The 22,612-nt window shown below is 45.4% G+C and overlaps 1 protein-coding gene across 3 annotated transcripts in view; it reads right to left on the reverse strand.

The window, feature by feature from the left end:
- Positions 1-7,503: 7,503 nt before the first annotated feature.
- The window catches only part of LOC102199519 (aryl hydrocarbon receptor-like), a 29,683-nt gene continuing 14,574 nt past the window's right edge, over positions 7,504-22,612 (reverse strand). Inside the window, exons 3-12 of one of the 3 annotated variants that reach the window (XR_001290569.1) lie at positions 19,109-19,209; positions 17,488-17,577; positions 15,503-15,614; positions 14,335-14,462; positions 14,054-14,256; positions 13,781-13,890; positions 12,880-13,021; positions 11,064-12,769; positions 7,897-9,424; positions 7,504-7,825 (exon numbers count right to left, since the gene is read on the reverse strand). Coding sequence is in view for 2 of the 3 variants with exons in the window: in XM_013914945.1 (XP_013770399.1) it covers positions 9,402-9,424; positions 11,064-12,769; positions 12,880-13,021; positions 13,781-13,890; positions 14,054-14,256; positions 14,335-14,462; positions 15,503-15,614; positions 17,488-17,577; positions 19,109-19,209 (2,615 nt within the window). In the remaining variant the exon portion in view is untranslated. Of the gene's footprint in view, positions 9,425-11,063; positions 12,770-12,879; positions 13,022-13,780; positions 13,891-14,053; positions 14,257-14,334; positions 14,463-15,502; positions 15,615-17,487; positions 17,578-19,108; positions 19,210-22,612 lie in introns of all 3 variants that reach the window. The other 2 variants (XM_013914946.1, XM_013914945.1) reach the window with 2 other exon arrangements.

Consider the following 22,612-nt stretch of genomic DNA (forward strand, 5'->3'; position numbering starts at 1 on the left):
GCCGGAGATCGACAGACGGATTGGGGCTGCAGCTGCAGTAATGCGGACGCTGCACCGGTCAGTCGTGGTGAAGAGGGAGCTGAGTGTAAAAGCGAAGCTCTCAATTTACCGGTCGATCTACGTCCCTACCCTCACCTATGGCCACGAGCTGTGGGTAGTGACCGAAAGAACGAGATCGCGGATACAAGCGGCAGAAATGAGCTTCCTCCGAAGGGTGGCTGGCCTCTCCCTTAGAGATAGGGTGAGAAGTTCGGCCATCCAGGAGGGGCTCAGAGTAGAGCAGCTGCTGCTCCACATCGAAAGGAGCCAGCTGAGGTGGTTCGGGCATCTGACAAGGATGCCTCCTGGGCGCCTCCTGGGTGAGGTGTTCCAGGCATGTCCCACCGGGAGGAGGCCCCGGGGCAGACCCAGGACACGCTGGAAAGATTATATCTCTCGGCTGGCCTGGGAACGCCTTGGTATTCCCCCGGATAAGCTGGAGGAGGTGGCTGGGGAGAGGGCGGTCTGGGCCTCTTCGCTTAGGCTGCTGCCCCCGCGACCCGGCCCCGGACAAAGCGGATGAAGATGGATGGATAATGGATAGTGCCCGTGAAATAACAAACAGGATTTTCTCGCATGCAAGTCCAGGCGATCTTATACAATTAGAGTTTATAGGGCAACAGTTACAAAATAATGTTTCAGTCATTTTACTTGATTATGATTTGTCTGAATTTGAAGATATATTCATGAGAACTGTGCAATCAAATTGGTCGGTTATGTGTGAAGGCTCGCTTGAGCTCATAGCTCAGATCGTTTTACCGCTACCGGAAGGGGGTCTGAGGCATCTTAGTCAGATACTCAACAACGAAAAGGTGTTTCTTTTATTATTTTTTAATTTAATTTAATTTTTTATATACGTAGTCCATAACCCCGTGAATAAGTTATGTTTTTCCATAAGTCTCGCCCACCTTCTGCACCCCGATTTTAACGACCTGCAGGCAGAAGCCTTTGGTGGAGAAATTCAACAGAAAGCTGGTCTAAATGATCAAACGCCTGTGGGCTTTAATCAGATAATTACATTCGAAACGCTACTCAACTGTAAAATTATAGTATTTTACCGTAACGAGTATGATCGTAGCCTTTGTAAATTTCAAACTAGTACACCAAATACAGAAAAAACCCTGTGCTTACTTTTATTTGCCAATCATTACTACGCTATTAAAAATTTAAAAGGATTTATGGGCACAGACTGTCTGTAATTACTGTTACACTGGGTATAATCACGTGTTATCTCATTTCTGCCCCGATCGCTGCTCTGTCTGTATGCAATCCACATGTAGTAGCGACATCCTGTCTCTGCTGTTATGCCCAGACTGTAATCGCACCTGCAGATCTCCCCTTTGTTTCCACAACCATAAAAAGCCAATTGAGAGGCGTGAAAGACTCTCAAGCAACTGTCAGATCTTTAAAAAATGTCTCAAGTGCTCTCTTCTTTATTATATTGCTGTAAAAGGGTAAATCCCACAAATGCAAGAAGAGCAAATGCAGAGAAGTGATCAACAAACGCACGAGTGCTATATGCAGGTTTTAGGACGCGAGACAAAACGTTTTGATGCTTACATTATTCTCAGGGCTATGGTTAAGCAAGGTTTAAAACCAAAGTTAATCATGCAAGGCTCGAAAGTGATCAGCTTACAGACACTTAAACCAGCGCTACATGGACTCGTGCAGCTTCCTTCCGATGCCATTGTCAGGTATCCCAAAAGCGATGGGTTTTTCAGACAGCACTAAAGGCTTTCCCCCCTCCATTGTTTCAGCTAGAAACAAAACCTAGCTTATGCAGGCCCTTACCCTCCCCCCTCAGCCTATAGTCTGGAACGGATGACGACCCAAGGCAGGCAAGAATTTTACGACTGGTATCATTCAGTCAGCTTCGGCACTGTTATACTGTTATACTGTGAAAACGATGTTGAAATTCTAGCTCGGGGTTGCACATTGTTCAGAAACTGGTTTATTGAAGAGACAGGAGTAGATCCTTTCAGCTGCAGCACGCTTGCAAGCGCGTGCCTGAAAACTTATTTAACAAACTTCATGCCAGCGAAATCTTATCATTACCATGCCCTGTAAGTTACCGTAATCAGGTCAAATCATTTTCCTCATCCTCAATTCAATGGCTCGAATATCTCTTGTACACACAAGGTGTTTTTATCAGACATGGACTCAATCAAGGAGAAAAACAGCTCTGTTGTTATTATGTGGATGGGTATGGTCAGATTAAGGGTAAAACATACGTGTGGGGAATTTTTGGGCTGCTACTTCCACGGTTGTGTTAAGTGTTTTTCGAATCAGGCCGATGTTAATCCCCTGTTAGCTCTTGCACACATAAACAGCGCCACTCAAGACAGGCTCGCTAGATTGAGAGCTGAGCATAATGTGTGTCTTGTTATAATCTGGGAGCACGAGTGGACCGAGTTAAAACGTAGTGATGAGAGTGTAATCAGCTTTCTCAGACGTTACGATCCACCAGAGCCTTTGAACCCTCGCCCTCTTTGGAGGCCGTACAAGCCCAGCACAGCTGCGTTGTAGTGCTGGGCCTGGTGAGAAAGTCAGGTATGTGGATGTCACCTCGCTGTATCCATTTGTAAATAGCACCTGTCGTTACCCCTTAGGTCATCCTCATATAATCTTTCGAGATTTTCAGGACCCTAAAAACTGCTTTGGGTTTATCAAAGCGGTTGTTTACCCACCCAGAGGGCTCTATTTTCCCGTTTTACCATATAAAACAAAATCAGGTAAGAGTCTCTTTACTCTGTCGCACTTGTGCTGAAATGAACAACCGACAGGGGGCGTGTAACCATAGCAACGAGGAGAGAGCTCTCAGAGGGGTGTGGACCACCCCTAAATTTAACCTGGCATTAGAAAAGGGCTATCAAATAAGTCGAATCACCGAGGTATGGCACTTTGAGAAACAGAGTAACACAATATTCACAGACTATGTACATCATTTCCTGCGTAAAAAAACAAGAGGCTTCAGGCTACCCGTCAGATGCTGTAACTGAGGAGGCTAAACAGCTTCACATTAAAGACTACCAGGCTAAGCAAGGCATCACTTTAGACCCTGAAAACATAAAACTAAACCCTGCTAAAAGACAAATGGCCAAACTGTGTTTAAACTCCTTTTGGGGAGAATTCGGTCAGAGAAATAATCTCACGCAGAGCAAACTGGTGAGTGACCCCGAGGAATTCTTTAACCTCGTGTTCTCTCCAAAATACAAAGTGAGCGATTTCTCTTTTGTCAGCGATGATGTGGCTCTTATTCAATGGTGTTGTGACCTCTGCACTCCACTCCCAAACTCCACAGATAACATCTTCATTGCGACCTCACTGCTTCATATGGGCGTATGAAACTCTACAGTTACTTGGATCAGCTGCAGGAAAGAGCTATTTACTACGATACTGACAGTGTTGTTTATCTCACAAAGCAAAATCAATCTGAACTAGAATTAGGTCGATATTTAGGCGATCTAACAAACGAGTTGGATCAGGATGATTTCATTAGAGTTTGTTGCAGCTGGACCTAAGAGTTATGGCTACATGACCAGAAAAGGTAAAGTTGTTTTGAAAGCAAAAGGCATCACACACACACGATGTCTGCGAAAGGGTCAACTTTGAATCTGTAAACAACCTTGTTGACAAATACACTGATAACTGTGGAGGGTCTACACCTGAGGCCCCTCAGCACAGTATCGTCCGTAATAAAGCAGCCTTTTCACTACAAAAGTCATCATTCCCCAAAAAATTCCGAGTTGTTTATGACAAGTGTAGATTGCTGCCAGGAGGTCTGACTTTACCCTTTGGTTCTTGATTATTTTTGTTTGTTTTTAAAATGTTTCAGCCTGCTTTAATCCAGTTTGATCCCAGACTTCATGTGCCATTTTCTTGTATGGTTGTCGGGCCCAGTGGCTCTGGAAAGACCTTTTTTGTGAAATCTGTATTGGAAAACTGTTACATGTTTTGAGCAAGCTTGTTGACAATGTTGTGGGTTTATACACACACAAGCCTCTGTGTTCTGAGCTGCAAGAGAAAAACAAAAGCATTAAATTCATTGAAGGTCCAGAATCTTCATTCTGGACCAACCTTCTTACAGGTGACAAGGCTCTGCCCCGAACACGTTTCAGTTGTTAAAATTAACAGTGGTTACAGCGCCACCTAGTGGGAACAGGAAATGTCATGTTTTACACTTTGGAGTACAGTTTCAAGCCACTTCACCCCAGCAACCTCAGATTTATCCAGGAAAGCTTTGAGGGTTTGGTCTTAGGTTCGATTGAAAACTGAGCGTTTCACAAACGGCGCGACCCCAGCAGCATGGTGAATGTTGATGTTTTGCAATGAAGTAAAACTGCTATAACTCAAATCTAGTCCAGTATCTACCAAACTTCACAGGCACGATGAAAGTCCCGCCCTGAACAGATTGATGTACCCATTATCAGCAATAGAGCGCCACCCAGTGGGAGCAGGTGGTGCAGTTGGTCATGGAATATTGCAAACTGGCTCCACAGCACAAAGTACAACATTTACAGAATACAACATTTCAAACAAGCAGCTCCTGCACTATGTTTCATCTGTGACTGAAATTTGGTAGCCTAATGTATTATCTTAAGGTCTCTTGGAGTCATAACCTAAACCTAACAGGAAGTCAGCCATTTGGAGTTTAGACTGTAATTTTGGCAACATTTTTCACCATTTTCAGGCCTCGTACCTGAATGAACTCCTCCCAGGGATCATTAGATCAACAAGCTGTTCGGTGAGGGGAATCCTTGGTAGGACCTTCTATTGTCAAGCATTTGAGATTTTGTGAAACGGCGTGGTCGTGGTGTCACGCTGAGTTCCCATCATTCACCGTGCAGCATGTTCACAGCAGATATATCGAACAATTAATTGGTAAGTTATTGGACAATGACACATTTTGTTGTGTAGCCTCTGTGGATGTGACTGAAGTGGAAACTTTCAGCTTTAATTCAAGGGATGTTCATCGGTTATGGACTTTAGGCAAAGGATGGATCCAAATGTCAAAAACAATACTCTTATTTAAAATTATGTTCTGAAAAGAAATGTGTCAAAATAAAATTCCTAAACAGATGAAGATATATTTTTGTTTAAACCCTTGAAATGAAAGTGATTAAAGTCTGCAGTTCAATCATTTCAACAGGTCTGTTCATAAGTAACCGTTCCTTTTGAGCAGGGGCTCGTCTGTAGCAGCACTGTAGACGTTGGTAAGCACTTGTCCTTCATGCTTTGGGTACTTGGGGTGTTCAGAGACAAGAGAAACAGTGCATTTGTTTGGACACTCGGTGTTCCCGGAAAAGACCCCATCATAGCTGTAAATGGGTTCTTCATGCTCTGAGACCAGCACAAGAGAGCAGGAGACTCTTTTTGTACAGTGGATCAAGCAGCTATCACACGGGCTGGCATTTAATATGTATTCTGATGTTACTGAACTCTCCCCCACTTTCAGTAATGAAGACCAGCAAATTTACAACCAGCTCTGCTACAGCTCAAAAGTGAGAGAAAGGTGGGAGACAATACTGGTGTGTGGGGATACTACATCCCTGTACACCAGTGTTAAGGAGAAGAATGCTTAATGACAGGTTATGGTGGATTTTGCAAAAAGGATTGAAATGGCTGTGGTGAACATGTACTTTAAGAAGAGGGAACAATGCCTGAGGAATAAAGAAGTGCAGTGGTACAGGTATCAAGAACGAGGGTGATGCACAGAGCAGTTGTAAATACAGGGGGATGAAGTTAACAACAGGAAAGACTTGCTTAAGAAGCAACGTGACAGTGAGCAGCAGTATGGCTTCATGCTGAGAGAAAAGCAAGCGTACCAACAGAGAGATGTGGAGAAGGTCTGAAGGAGTTACGCTGTCTCTTTGTGGAGAAAGGATGTGATGGTGACAGGAGGGGAACTGTGGTCCTGCACGACTGCAAGGTACATGAGGCTGGTGCAGGAACTATATATAGGACAGTGAGCCAGTGGTGAGGTGTGCAGCAGGAGTGACAGATGAGCTCAAGGCAGAGGTGGGATCGTATCAAGGATCTGCTCCCAGCGCCTTCTTGTTTGCTATGGATACACACATGGTCTGTTAGATGAGGTCAGGCAGGAGTGTCCATGGACTCTGTTTGCAGACGACATTGTGATCTGAAGTAAGAGTAGGGAGCAGGTAGAAGAAACTCTGGAGAGGTGGAGGTATGCACTGGAGAAAGAAGAAATCAAAGACTGGTAGGAAGGTGTACACACAAGGAGCAGAGACGGTGGAAGTAGATGAGTTCAAAGACCTGAGGTCAACCATCCAAAGCAACAGACAGTGTGCAAAAGAGGTGACGATGCATGGTGGAGCAGGTGAAGATGAGCAACAGGGGTGACGGAGGAAAAGCAGTAGTGAAAGAGAAGCTTTACAATACAGTAGAGACTCTCTGAAGATGATGGCACTGACGAACAGGAGACTGGGCTGGAGCTATGCACGTTCAGTCCTCATGTAACTGCACTGTTAATGAACTTTAACATGCCACTCCACGCTTGGGTTTCTGAAAACTGAACAGTCTTAGCTGGTGAACAGGGAACAGGTCACAGTACTTTTCTCAGTCCTGTCCTGTCTTTGGAAACGTTTCACTGGGATTCCTTTAAAATGTTTTTGTTTGAAGGATCCATCCATTCACAAGTACATCAGAGCAGTGAACATACAGGCAAAGAGCAGCTTTTTTGGAGTCATGGACATGAATCACAGCGTTAATCCAACTATGGATGTGGTGACTTATCAACATGTTCATAGTTGTTTGAAAGATCAGACAAGAAACCCCTCAAACGTCTCCATCGAGTGGATGGAGATTAATGGGACATTACCCAAACATAAATTCTCCTCATTTCTAACACCAAGTGTACTTTTACTGCCAAGAGCCATCACATCCATTAACAAGTTTGTTTAATAAATGACTAAAAGATTGTCCCTGTGGTGTTTATCTGCCAGTTTAAATGTTGGCTTTGTTTTCATGCAGTTTCCTCTCCTGATTTCTGGGCCACACGCTCGAGGACAGAAAGAAAGTCTGCTCTCCTTTCCCGTCTCTCTCAGGGCCTGTGGTCTCAAACTCTATTCCGATTAATTAAATAAGCAAGAAAATAACAGCAGTAAACATTTACTACTAAGTATCATTTTATGGGTTGGAAACAAATGTATCTGGTAGACACTGGTGCTTCAACACCCAGTTAACTAACCAGTTTCGTCTTCGTTTATTTTACATATAGTGTTACATTAAACGTGGCCAAAATTTGTCCATGAGCCAAGACGTCAGGCTTAAGACGACTGTGGTTGCACAGAACCCCAATATGCTAACTAGCTGATCCCAGGCACACAGCTGTGGGTGTGAAAACACAAAAACTCAACCCACTTGCTGTTCAAGCCTCCAACCTCTGGCACGTGGCTTAAAGGCCAATGAGATCAAACAGTTGTAAATAAGCTGAACACAATGTTCGTACTTGCACACATATTTATGGACATTAGACAAAAGGTAATTATTTGTTAAACTTGCATATAGTATGACAAAATGAAAGTAGATTACATTGATTGTTTTTACAAAGAAGGCACGAGCAGAAAAGGTCAAAACTGCAGCACGACTGAGCCAAACATGTGGCTCCGGGTTTTTCATAGTGGCTTCAGTCCGCATCAAAGTCCAGCATCACAGGCCTCTCGTGGGCTCGAGGGCCTCGGTCTCCACAGTCAGTGCTTCACGCTGGGAGTGAATGTTTTCATCACGGCTCATTCGACACAACACAGGACGCAGGAAAGAGAAACTACAGACTTTTAGTGCGCTTTCAATTAACATTGTATGCTTTTCATATTTAAACACTGCAACAAAACTCACTTCCAAATATAAACATGACAGATTCCCGCTGTGCAGCAGGAATAAGAAGAAGCTGCCTTGTTCATGCTGTTGCTGCTCAGGTGACTGGAGATGATGTTTCATGTAGTGTGAATATATTACAGATGCATCTGATGAACACAATCAAATCAAAGAAGGAACAAAGTGGACGAAACAGTAAACATCTCCACGTTTCACTGAAAACACTGACACATTTTCATTTTAGTTTCCCTGGTTTGCATTGAATGAACGTTGGAGGCACTTAAAGATCAACCGTGTTCGATACGGTATCTCCTGTAGGCACGGCTTCCCTACCACTGAGGAACTTGGACAACAACCAGGAAGATTTATTTGATTTGATCTGCGTTCTACAACAAGGCAAAAAATAAAAATAGATAAGAGATGATTTCAGCTGCCTGTTCAGTGAGAAGGCACAGAGAATCTAAAGGGTTATACTGGATATGGCTCAGTTTTAATGTGTTTATTGTCCATGCTACATCACAATAATGGCAAGGGGAGCAAAGCTGCTGCATATCCAGCTGGACGCGTCTCATAAAGCATGTATGAATGAACTGCAGGTAGCACATCCTTTGAACCAGGTCAGAAGGCCATTCTATTAATGAGCTGTGAGTCTAAGAAATACCTAAAACTGTCTTTAAAACTTTTAAGTTGTTCGCTACCTGTTGTCCAGGTGTGCAGCTCCCACAGGTTTGTAACACTTTGCAGTGATACATGCTTCTACTTGAACGTCCGTACAGTTACAGCGACTCTAATGTCCCCCGGTTCCCCTAGTCATTTCCCATACAACCACACCCACATCGACTCTGGTCCAGCAATGCTTGGTTTTTACGTTTTGGCGATGACTTCATGAAGTAATGTTTGAATTTCTGCAGAAGCCTCCAAACTCACAAAGCTCTGCGTCCTGGAACAAACTCTCCATCGTTTACGCTGCACACAGCAACACACATGTATGACATAATAACATGTGCAGACCGTTTGTTAAACAAACACAACTAGTATCACGTTTATGCACTCAAGCCCTTTAAGGGTTTTATCTAAAGTATCCAGATTACATATTGGAAAGTACTGCTCGCTGACGTTTATGCTGTTTTATAATAAATTTGAAATTCATCCCAACTTTATCAGAATGAACATACTTAAACATCATGGCTCTAAATAACATCTTTGGCTGTTTGTGTCCTACCTGGTCCGAGCTCCACCATAGTAAATGCACTTCATACTTCATTATTATCATAGTGTATCTTCACTAAAGCAACAGCTTTTAAAGACGACAGAGGCCGGACAAAGCGTATCTGATACAGAGGGATATAAAACACAGTAACAAGTGTACGTGTGTGGATGTGTGGATAAGCATTGATACAGGCAAAGATATGCTGGGGTTTGTCCTTCTCCAGCAACTGTAGCACCAGCAGCAGCGGCACGGAGGCGTGTCTCCATCCCATCAGGTGTGTGGCTGCAGAGAAAGTGTGAAGGAAGCTCTGTTGTGCTCAGCGGGGCTCGAGTCGTTCTGCTGGACAGACAACAGGATGCTCAACCATTACACCGACAAAGACACTCACAGCAGAGTCAGTCAGGTCGTTTTGGGTGGGACTCTCTGACCTTTAACACCAAAAACTACATTCTCTTGTTATATTTCTTTATCGCTGCACATATTAGCAGAACAACACAAACTTTTTGGATAGAATAAAAATATAAAGATTGCAAATAGAGCAGATACCCAAGGCCTCACTTAGGAAACAGGTGATAATTTCTTCAGATGCAGAACATAGAATCATTAAAATGACGAAACATATTGTTTCTGTCTGACATTATGAACAGGAAGTCGGTCCAGTTAAAAACAGGAAGTAAGAACACAACAAGAGTCACGTCCCAACAATGACTCTTCTCCTCTCAGAGCGAGCGCATCGAGGGAGATGCAGACGGATCATCTGCTCACAATTTAATTATAGGAAAGGTTTGCAGCTGGATTTTAAAATCAGGAGTATCAGAGGGCTCAGATCGCCACCTCAGCATGTTTACGTGGGGTTTGTGTGTCCCAGGCCTTATGTTGTCGGGTTGCTTTTCCCCTGGGAGGGTCTCCCAAGGCAAAATGGTGAGGATGAGGTGAGTGTCTTTAGCCTATGTGACTCGGCCTGAAGAGGATACATGCCCACCTGTAGACCCACAGCCTGCAGGAGGCACAGTGTGTGTCGGGCGACAGCCAGCGGCAGAAGCCCTAGGTGACCAATCCCCACTATCGAGACTGGCGACTGGGACTTGGAACCAGTTTGGTGGTGAAGGAGCCTGAGCTGGTGTGTGAGTTTGAGAGGTCCTAGCTAGTTACAGCAGGGTTTACCTCAACGCATGGTTTCACTCTGAAATCAGCCTCCTGAAAAGGGGCTGGACTCCAGTCTGGGGTTGCCCTCGATGAGAGGGGTCAGGTCCTGGAGCGAGGAGTTTAAGTATCTCTGGGTTCACGAGTGAGGGAAGAGAGGACAGAAGTAAGGCCGAATGTAGTTCATTTTACTGGAGCGAGACAAAATATAAACCAACAATCCAGAAACACTGATTGATTGCATTGATTTGCATGTCACTGACTGAAATAAGTCTTTGGCACCCACACATTGGTTGTGTGCCCAAGTGGCTCGCAGACTACAATCAATCAGTCAACCAATCTTACCCTACAGATACTCCCAATCTTAACTTGTTATGTGCATAGACACCTGTCCACAGAATCAGCTTCTTCCATCCCAACCTCTCCACTACCATGGGCAAGACAGACCATCCAGACTGGGCTACAAGACCATCAGCGAAACGCTTGGTGAGAAGGTGACAGCTGTTACTGTGATTACTAAATCAGGTCCCCTCCGTCTGGAGCTCAATGCAAAGTCATTTCCTGTGCAATGACTTGCATTGAGCAAAGTCATGGGATGAGAATGATCATGGAAACCGTGGTGGATCAGCATTAATCCACACCTGTTAAAATGTTATGTGAAGGCAGTTGGGACCACAGTTACCGTTGGTAACACAAACCTCTCACTGCCAATTATGCAGTTCCTCCAAAAAAGCCTCCTACATTCATACATTTGACATTTCGATGACGGGACTCAGGGCCACCTGCTAATGCTGTAGTACAAGCTGGGGGTGACTGTTCAGTTCTGAGTGCTTACCTGTATGTGCTTGTTGCTTTCTAGGTAGTGCTGAATGCTGTGTGAGTGCTGAGGAAGGCACATTGGGGGGAACAATTAGAGCCCTGAGGTTCTGCAGGTTGATGGCTGATGCGTCCACCGCAGGCTCACTGTGGTTCCACTGGGAGTAGCAGGAACCTTGAGGAGGACTCTGATCCAAAGATGTGCCAGGCACCTTGAGGCTTGAAGGCTCAGAGATGGATAGGATGTCTGGGTTGGAAGAAAACATGCAGCTGCTGGGTGCAGCTGCCTGGTAACCTGCCAGCCCTCCCTGCTGTGTGCCATTCAGTCTGGTGCCATTCCTCGGGAAAAAAGTAGCACGGGTTTGGTTTTGTGAATTTTGGCTCTGCAGTGCTGGCATGGTCTTGTGTCCATTTTGCATCATGCTAGCATGAAGCAGCTTTTGCTGCTGGCTCTGTGGCCACTGCTGAAGAGGAAGGTTGTGCTTGTCAAATGGAAGACTTTCCTGCAGGCGAGGTGAGGAAAACTGAAAGGGAATATTAGGTGCATTGGAGGAAGTAAAGTCTTGGCAAGGAATCAGTGGTGGCACACTGTCCATAACAGTGGGTGGTGAACTGTTTGGTTGGGGAACAGAGCTCTGTATGTGACAACTTCCTGCCATTACAGGTGCCTGCAAACTGCTTTGGTGTGGCAGAAGATGGTTGGACTGCTGGACTTGACCAGAACTGTCCTGACGGAAGCCCATATGTGCGACAGACGCTTGGTCATGGGACTGAAAAGGAGCTAAAGAATTACCAGCTGAGATGTCAGGGACAGTGAGATCAGGCAGCTCAATAGATGGGCTGAAGATGTCATGGAGCTGGAGCTGCTGAAGAGAAGGCAGGCTGGGGTCAGGCCGGGGACCCCGGTGAGACAGCATCTGGGCGCTTTGCCCTGATGCCACTGCTACACTGACCGCATCCTGTTGGTGAACGTAGGGGCCTTTCACCGGAGAGTAAGTGCAGTCGGGGCTGGGTGCCTGTAATAACTGTGGCTCGCAGAGATCAGAGGCTGAGACGAGGGCAGCCTGAGTGAAGGGCTCCTGCTGATGGTTGCTGATGGCGGTGAGGCAGCTGGGAGGGACGGTGTCCAGACAATCCTCAGCTTTCTCCTTGAACAAAATGCTGTCGATGTAGTCAAATACATCGCTGGCGACGATGCTGTCCAGATCAGAACTGACCTTACTCTGCGAACCCTCCTGTCCTAATCTCTTCAGAGCATTTTCCCACTCTAAGAGCTCGGCGTTATCCACCTCCAGTGTTTGCAAAGCTGAATAAAAATCCCCACTCTGCACCATTTTTTCAAAGCTGCCGATCACGGCCATGACGGACTGCTTGGCCTCCTCTTTCACCACAACAGGCTCACTTGTTGTGACCGTTGCCTCGCTCCCCTGCCACGCATCACTGACAACGCTGACCAGGGCCCTGCTGTCCATGAACACTTGATCCACAGGCAGTGGGGTCTCCACAGTCTGGGTGTAAAGACTTTCATCCTGACTCAAGAAGCAGTCCAGCAAAGAGCCAGGCACCACGTCCTTCTTCATGTCATTGTTGCTGAACACTTTATTGGACTGATGTTGCGGGATGTCCATGGTGGGGCCGGTGTTATAGAGGGTGGCCTCTCCTTTGGTGAAGCTGAAGGGAAGCTTCAGGCTCCTTTGGCGCAGATACTCCTCACCCTCAGCGTTACTGGAACAACCAGACACAACACAGTCCATCACCAGACAACCTCTTATTCTTACAGTGTCACGTGACTCTCTGATTTCATCCTTTAAACAACCAGTCGAGGGGACACTCACCTTATAGCTTTCTGATATGCAATGATAAATTCAGGTCTCCCTCCTTTGTAGATGATCTTGGCATTGGACTTCACCCACACCCAGCTGCCCGGTTTGCTGAGGAGCCTGAACACAGTCAGCCCAGACTCTCCTGTTTTAAGCACTGACACACAGGAGAGGGTTCACAGTGAGAGAGGAGGTGTGCTCGCATTCATGCTATATGAAATCCTATATTAGGCAAGAATGGGAAACCAAACAACAGCAGCTGGTCTCCTGCGTTCACGTTAAAAGAATGTTGTCCTGTCACAAAAATATAAAATTCATAATAAACATGTTTTTAAAACACTGTAACATTTAAAAATGAGTCTTTTTTAGGCTTTTGTACTCATAATCATTGATTCATGTGTGTAGATGTCTTATGTCCGTGCCTAGAGAATCCCACAATCAAACCTAACCTATGCAACTGTTTAACATGTGTAGATGTCATTTTTCATCGTCTTTCGTCCTCCCGCCACTGCTCTCTCCTCCCTCCTCTCATCCTCTGAACTGAAGTCCGAGCTCTGCCACCCAAACGCGTATAAACATCTGCATTTATTCCAGATGTTGTCACAATCACTTCGTTGTAATCTCCCGTCCCAGCACAGCTGACGATGCTCCAACTAAACGACCACACCAGGTTATAAAGTTTGTGTTCGGCTCAAGTCACAATCACACTTTCCCTCTGATACAAAGTTTGACTATATTCTTGCAAAGCAGAGTTCATTCACTAAATATTTACACCCAACAACGTCAGACACACGTCAAAGACAGTTTCAGACTAAGACGAGTCACGAGCAGCTTCACGCTCTAATGCACGATCTCAGTCTGCAGTAGCTGCGTTGCAGCACGTCATTTGAAGGCTGACTTTGAATTGCTAACATACTGCGGATGTGGTTGTCGGCACAGTGCATCATGTCAGCTGCGTGGATAAACTGGTATCCGGAGCCTTTCATGCACAGCTCAATCTCGGAATAGCCCAGCACGATCTTCCCCCTGGAAACAACAAATGGTGGAGTTATGGCCAGAGGAATAAAATTCAGTTAGCGGTAAAGCTGACTCCACCGTGACTGAGGATGGTGTTCTGAGACTTTAAGTACTTTAAGAGCAAATATATGAAGAATATAAAAAACACACCAGCCCAGATAATTTGCTGTACCTGCTATCGATCCCTGTGGGGGTGAAGTCCAGCTTGTGCTTGGTTTGAAACAGGAGCATTTTAGCTCTGATCTCCACGATGGACGGAGGCTGCACGGGCATGGCGATGGCGAACAGGGCCAGCTGAGGTCTGTGACATGCCCCGTTGTCCCTCAGCAGACTCTGGCCGTGGAGGTACTTCAGTCGCCCCTGGAACTTGAGAGCCTGGTTAACACAAGGAAATGAGATGTATTTTTTCTTTGTTTTCTGAGCTGACCTTTAACCTTCAACCTTTAAACTAACCAGAAAGCCCGAGGAATTGTCCAGCAGGCAGCGGAAGCGACACACGAAGCTGCGCTCCAGGAAGGAAGAGTTCTCCGGCGGGAGGTGCTCCGGATTGTGCATGACTGTATTACCACAACTCTGCAAGACTGAGAAGGCAGGTGAAGCTGTTACTGCACGACAGAAGAGTCTGATGTGAAGCTCTGATCTACACCATAACAGCAGAGTGACTCTGTAAACAGGAGCCAGGCCAGGCAGCGCATCAGGGTTTGTGCAGAATTGTTGCATGCATTGAAATTGTACTTGTGGAACCTTGTGATAGACAGGTACATCCTGCCGCCTGTCCTATAACAGCTGGGACGAGCTCCAGCCCCACTTCAGCATGGATGGATCAATGACAAGGACGGCTGGAGGCCACGTGGTCATACGTGGTCATACGTGGTCATACGTGGTCATACGTGTGTCATTGGCCATAATTTGTACTTCAGGCACTCAAATGTTGTATAAAGCCAAACAAAAATAATACTGGGTCACACTGTGAGACGATTCCTTCCAATCAGAATCAACACTACTGAAGTGTATCTGTAATGGTATACGGCCTCAGTGCACATGTGTAACATGCACATCTGTCAAGGCACAACATACTTAGTGAATATAACACTAAATACACACACACACGTGCTTGGATTTAACAGGAAGCCAGTACAGGAGAAACCTGCTCTCTTTCTGTCAGGACTCCTGCTGCAGCATTTTGGATGAACTGGAGGCTTTTCAGGGAGTTTTTACTTCCTGATAATAATGAATTACAATAGAAGAAGTAATAAATGCATGAACTAGCTTGGATGTTTCTGATTATCTGTTTGAAAATGCTACACCGCTTTATTCTGAAGTTATCACATTCACAAGATTTTCAGAAATCTTGACCTCTGACCTTGAGGTCACAGGAATTCAAACTCGTCCCAGATGTTTAGCAGCTACACCTGTGGTATCTGTTTGAAACTTGCACGCTGCCTCGTTCCTGAGTTATTGCATCACTAACTTGGGTTCCACACCATCCACGCCACCCGTGGGAGACGACAGCAGTGATACCTGATTGGCCTTTTACGACGGAGAGGTAAAAAGGTTATCTGATAGGATGTTTGGAGCAAAGATGTTGATGCATGTACACGTTTGCTTGAAAAGCACTCACCATCCTCGTCGGCTGCAGCGGGTGGGTTCAGAGCAAAGTGCAGCTGCTCTCTGAACGTGCTGCGATCATCAGTGTGGATGAGATCAAACACACTCTGATGCACCACGTCTGACTGTTGGCAGAGGAGCACAGCAGTTTAAATTTGGCTTATAAAACATGTGAACAAGGCATAAACACAATGGATGTCACCATCTGTACAGAGTAGGACTGTAATTCACATGCTTGGATTTATAAATGTTCCAAAGAGATCCAAAAATATTATTTTCACATGATTATTTTATTTTATTTTATTATACTGATGAACTCTAATATTGAATGAAGCATTTCTTTGAACTCGATATGCTGTTCTCTTGGCTTGGCCTCCTTCAGCACTGCTCCAACAGTGAAACCTCACAGGATGGAGGTGGATACTAACTTCATCCACTGACGTCTGAAACTTCTGGCTGCTTCCTTTAGGGGTCGCCACAGCCTCGTCTGCCTCCCTGTCCTCAATATTCAGCATTCCCTGCTTGGTGCAGCCACTATTCCTGCCCTGCACACCTGAACCATCTCAGCCTTGACCTGGACTTGCCTGCTGTCCAGGATGCTGTCCATCCCACTCCCTGTAAACCTTGTAAATCATCAACTGTTGCTGCTATCCTTCAGTGTGCCTGTAATCTCTTCTGTTGTTTTGGGTGGTGGACCCTCGATAACTAGACCCATCCAACGTTACTACCACTGCTCCTCGCATCTTTAATCAAACACAACATTTAAAGTAGGAGGTGTTTGTGTGACTTCTGCATTCTAAAGTGCAAGTTCACACTCAGACCAACTTATCCAAACACCAAAGTCATAAAATAATCCAAACCCCTCAGTCTGTGTTCTCCTTTGTCTCCACACGCTGTCAGCAGCCTCCACATACTGATTTGTCTCAGTTATCCATGGCAGTGTGTGGCTTAATGCTGGGCTCACACTGTGCGATTTTTGGCCCATTTTGAGCCGATTTTTGAGTCGTGCGATCGTTTTGGCGATCGGCCCGATTTTGGCCTTCATCGTGCGTCGTGCATCGTGTAGTATACGTGGGGTAACGAGAAGCGATTGACACCTCACGACCAGCTCCCGATCATCAATCGCTTGGTCGTGACGGTGTCACCGCAGTTTGCCACACTGCGCACGCGCAAACACAAATGTCAGCGAAAAAGACGGCGTAGCACGGCAGTGCAGCGTGTGATCTGGACACAAGCGATGGAGGCACAACCTGTAGAACCATCCGAGCCCTTTCGATGTGGCCTCACAAAATTATCACGACCACAACAACCGTGAAAATAGTTGGATCGACACTGCTGCTCAATCACAGCTGCCTGACCAATGTTTTTCATTAGCAATTTAGCAAAGTTGATGGTGGTGGTGTGTCTGTGTGAGTGAAAGACGGAGAGGGAGAGCGAGCGACAGAATTTCTGTTATAACCTTCATTTTTATGGACGCACAGTGTGAGCACTCAGGTCGCATCAGAGCATCGGGCCGTATAGTGTGAGACCTGCATCGTGACCTATGAACTTCTAACCCCTGCGAGTCAATCGTACAGTTTGAGCAGGAGCTGAATCGCGCGACTGAAAAAGTCGTACAGTGTAAGCCCAGCATTAGCCTCTGTCTGTGCTTTGGTGTGTGCTCTCCTGCTGATTACGACAGCTACACACTGACAGCGGTCTGTTCTCAAAACACTCAGTCAAACGGTTTTATTTTTAACATCACAAAGAAATTTGTAAAGAAACTTTCCTGCAAATATACAAAATCCATTTACCTCCTTCCTGAGAACTTTTAATCTCTTCATGAATGAAATCATCTTTGAAAACAGTATTTTGTATTTACGGGTTATTTAATATTCAAATGTGTTTGATGATGTGAAACAACTACTTTTTAATGGCACTGTGTGTGTGTGTGTGTGTGTGTGTGTGTGTGTGTGTGTGTGTGTGTGTGTGTGTGTGTGTGTGTGCGCAGTGACTCACCTGGTGGAAGCCCAGGTAGTCCTTGATTGTGGGGGAGGCGTAGAACACTAACCCAGCTGACGTGACCACCATGACGAACCCGTTCAGAGCCTGTACAGACAACACAGTCGCTGATGGCACAAACATCCTGCACAGGTTCAGAACATTCACTGTGTTCTTCAGCTAAATCTCTCAGCACATCGTACACACACTGTCACGCTGTGCAGCAGTATCTTTGTGTGAGGCTGGAATATGGGCTCACAATGTGGTCATAAATATTTTGTACTTGTAAAAAAGATTTGTGTGTGGACTTGTAACTTGTAACCCTGCAAGTTACAAGTTACAAGTATGAATCTTGACCCTATTTTTCTTCCTTTCATCTGATTGGTCAATGTCATGTCAATCACAAATGTAACTACCCAATCAGAGAACAGATGGGTTTGGCTGTCGGAGGGGCGCTTTTTTTGAACTGAAAAATAGGGTCAAAATTCGTACTTGTAACTTGTAACTTGCAGGGTTACAAGTTACAAGTCCACATACAAATCTTTTTTACAAGTACAAAATATTTATGACCACATTTTGAGCTCATACATCTGTTCTCTGATTGGATAGTTACATTTGTGATTGACATGACATTGGCCAATCAGATGAAAGGAAGAAAAACAGGGTCAAGATTCGTACTTGTAACTTGAAACTTGAGTGCAGAGTTTCACACGTATTATTTGGCTCCACACACAAATTCTTTTTTACACACACAAAACTGATTTCCAAGTACAATTTGAGCCCATACTGGGAGAGTCTCGTGGGTTTTGTTTTGAATGCATCACAGAGCACAACGTTGTGTCGTTTCAACCGCTACAGTTTGCTCTACCAGATCTGCTGAAGTCGTGTTTGGGCCTTTTCAATAAGCTGACATGAATGTTAGCCTGCTGTTATTCCACATTACCTGGATTACATCAATATTCACACTATACAAAGATTAGCAGCATCACAGTGATGCATGTGTTTTACATGTCGTCACACTGATTTGTGTTTGTGTGTGGACTGAAGTCTACGTTTGTGAGTTCTCAGAAGTTCACAGGAGTTTATGCTTGTGGATCATACTGTAGCATCTGGATGCTTTTGGAGAAAATTTCTCTCCACGTCTTCTGTAAAAGACAAAGTGCTAATAAACACTGGTTTCTATCAGGAAGCACAAAGCGTAACACGTTTTGGCACGTTCACCTGTCATAACGTCCTCATGACTGGACAGACGTGGATTAGCTCCACACAAAACACAACTATGACACAAACAAACAGAGGCTGAGTGTGTTTGTGCACCTGCCAGCGGCTCACCGATCACTCAGGACCAACACTGTTACTGTGCTCGTCTGTCAGCGTCATGACTCTGGCTACAGAGCTTATCTGAACCAGACTCACATGCTGCTCTGTAACAGCACACGGGTCGTCTAAAACAATCACCTTCATTTGTGATAAAGTTATCAAAGCAGTTTTGTTGATTCTATGTGTGCACTGAAATGAAAAGGATTCTAGCTTCAAAATTAAATGAAAAAACAAAAAACTGCTCAAGGTTTAAAGTTGGCATTACGTAGTAAAACTGGCATGCAGAGGGACGTTCATAATGAAAGCTCCTGAATCTTACCTGGAGCAGCAGGTCGCCCTCAGAGAGGGCTGTAGCGTCCATGTTGTTGTGCCCGTTCAGCCCAGGAAACATCACGCTGCTTTTGCTGTTCTTCATGGTGGCTGCATCACAAAACATTGGCAAAGAACCGAGGGAAACAGGAATCAGCTGACCATCAACAGCACGACCAGCGACTTAATGCATTCATTTGAGCTGCTGTAAAAACCACGGCAGCAGCAGAGCTAGTTCGGACGACCATTTCCAGGTAGAGAAGCTTGGCAATGTGTCCGTTGTGTTTTTGTGACATTAGGAGTGTGTGCGAGGCGCATGCATTGCAAACAGATAAACCAAAGTGAATCTGAACATGTCGTATCATGTTCAGATTCAGAGAAGTTCTCTTATTGTTCAATGAAATTTAAACATGTGCAGCTAAGCTTCCAATAGCTGATTGTGATGCAAGCTTTAAGCTATATCATGCTAATAACGTATGCAATTAAAAGTTGGTTCCACTCTGCATCATGAAACTAGACTCTTATACTACATTAACAGGCTAATGGTGACCTGTGGAGCCTGTCCTGGGTGCCACATCATGCTTTTGCAGCAGAAAAGGCAAAGCCACATTTTTGGCTTTAGCAGAGGTCCAGTTGCTGGTTTCTCTGCCAGAAAATCGGTTTTCCCATCACTGGAAAGCTGATCTGGCAGGCTGCATATCCACACACACAGACACATTTATGCATCTGCCTGGGGGACTTTTAGCAGGCAACAGCTACACTAATGCTTCCCTGTATCTGGACAGCCACTGCAGGATATGGCCTCTCTCACTCTGGTCGTCCAGTCCTGCTGCACAGATCTTTTGATGAGAGAAGCGGCCCTTGAGCGCCACCCCGTCGCCTCACGTGGACTCACGTAGCACATACACAAACACTCTGACCTGCACAGCCTGACTTTTACACAAAGCTCAAGACCTGACATGTAATGAAAGCCACACACACAACCGCTGCTAGCAGAAAATGTGAGTTTCACGTGTGGCTGTAGAAGCTATCAGACAGACAATCATGCTAACTGTATTAGAAATAAACAGACATAATTCATTTGTGCTTCTTCAGCCAAACATATACACAAACAGCACACTGTTGTCCAAATGTGGACCAGCCACCACATTCCTCCATCACTTTTTTCCTCCTAATTCAGTGTTTGCGTGAGTAAGTAGGCCTCTGTGTGGCGTCTGTTTGTTTTCATTCGAGCTGTGTGAACTCTGCGTTGGGTTCTCGTGTTTCCATCGCTAACAGCTCAACAGCTCGTGGCACTGTGGAGCGTCCTGACAGCCCTGTGAGGTTGTGCAACAAGCATGTCTATAGATGCTTGACCACGTCTTAGGAAACACTTCTGAGGGCTTGCAGGGGGCAGTGAAAGAAGAGAAACACAGATTAACATTAACATGCATGTACAGTCTGCACGTGTACAGCCACCTTGAGACTGTGCAGATATCTAACAGTCAGAGGTGCCCTGCAGTCGTGAGCAGTCTACGGTTTCTCAGCCTTCCTCTGAGCCCAGGCACAAAGGCAGCTGCAGGGCAGTGACAGGAGTTCATGCTGCCGGTGCTTCCACTGAAACCCTGAGAGCTCTTTGGACAGGTAACCTCAGCTTGCTCATTATACTTTAGCACTGGCCCTGGGCCATCGGGCTTTTGCTTAGACTGAACCCTGTGACCTGTGACGCGAGTGCACGTTTGAAATGTACTAAGCTGAATGATCACAGTATATCTTTGCATTCTGAGCTGTAAAACCAAAAGAAACGAGTGCTCTCTGTGGCGTCAGCTCCAGTTAGAAACAACAAACCAGCAACTGGCCCGAGCGAACCAGAAGGATCCGTCCTGCAGCTTCCCAAATAAGACTGACTGTTATGTCCGTGACTCCGCCTTACTGCGAAAACCAAGACAGCACCAAGACAGAGCGAATGATAAACCATTTTATGGCTCTTCTTGTTTTCACAGGCTACAGTGTAACGTGACACCATGACAGCGCCTGTTTCAACATCAAACTGCAGCTTCCTGTTTAACTAAACAGACTGGATAAGGTCCACTGTACCTCTGATGGAAGATCCATGTCTGCCGTTCAGGGATGTGCTAGCCTTTCATGCCTTTGCTCCGTGTGGTAATTAAATAACTATGAAGTCTGAATATTCAGGACACAGAACACCTACATCAGTGAACAGTGACAGCTCTGGAAAGAACAGCAAAGAAAAGGCACTAAAATAAGCCAATAAGACTAAAGAAACAACTGAATTGGATTGTTGAGCATGTAACGTGTACTTGAGAGCAACAGCATGAAGTGGAGGCACAGTGAGGCTAAGGGGAGAAAAGGGAAATGCAGTCACAGTTGGAGGTCTGCCAAACTCAGAGTAGTAGTATAAAGCATGCCAGCAATGCATATGGGAATATTATCTAGATTTGAAAACATTTAGTTCCAGTAGATCCTGTACAGAGATCTCTGTTCTCACGCAGATGTGCAGGAAAGGGCAGAGCTCGCTGCAAGGAAGCCAATTAGCTGGATCACTTGGTCCAAAGGTTCATCCTCCCATCACGCCTTCGATCAGTGCACCCATTTACCTCCCTGATTTTAGGGGGAACACCTGGCCTCTATCGCTCAGTATCAGACTTCAGTGTGATCCCAAAAATGAAGCTTTGGGTGGAAACAGGTTTGCTGAGCGCACTCACAGTTTAGAGTAAATTGTGGGATGTGCTAAATACCATCACGCCGCCATGAAGTTATGCAAATGTCACCATTTTCAGACCTGATAAAGTACAAACAGTAAAAATGTAAGAAGTGGAGAGCTTTGAATCTTCAATCAGCTGTTTGGGTTTATTAAAAATGCTTCACCCCAGCCAGGTGTTTGTGCTGACGGGTGCGTAACGCTTTCTTTAATACCTCAAACCACACAGAGAGAAAACAACCCTGGACATCTATAAACGAGGTACTCCACACTCAAATGACACAAATGAAATCAAACCCAACACCAGACTTAACAAGAGCGATATAGTGAAACAACAACAGCTCAGGATAGCCGGTGTAAGAATCTGGGGCCTCAGCTGTGCTGAGGTGTTCGTCAGCTCCACGATGCACTTTGGCCACAGCGCTCAAAACAGGGTTCACCACCATCACAAGGTCCCACAGCTGCAGTCTGGACGCTCCTTCTGCCACTTTGCACGGGTTTTAAGAGCAGAAGGGTTCACTTTCTTGGGGTAACTTTGCTAGGATGTCCACTCGTGGCAGAAACTGTCTCCAGAGTTCAGAACATAACACAACAGGACATTATGTTGACTGTGTCAGGTGTTTCCACCTCATTAAGTGCAATGAATCAACAGTTTGAGGCAACACAGCAACAGCAAATCAGATTGAAGCAGTTGGATGCTGCTAGAAGATAAATGCTTCAAGTATTTCAAGCTTCAAGTGGCAGGGATAGCTCAGTAGGTAGAGTGGTGGCCCCATGATCGGAAGGTCGGGGGTTCGATTCCCCTGAACAGCT

This window comes from Pundamilia nyererei, unplaced genomic scaffold, assembly GCF_000239375.1.
Source record: "Pundamilia nyererei isolate P.nyererei 1_Seehausen unplaced genomic scaffold, PunNye1.0 scaffold00239, whole genome shotgun sequence".
Taxonomy (NCBI): Eukaryota; Metazoa; Chordata; class Actinopteri; order Cichliformes; family Cichlidae; genus Pundamilia; species Pundamilia nyererei.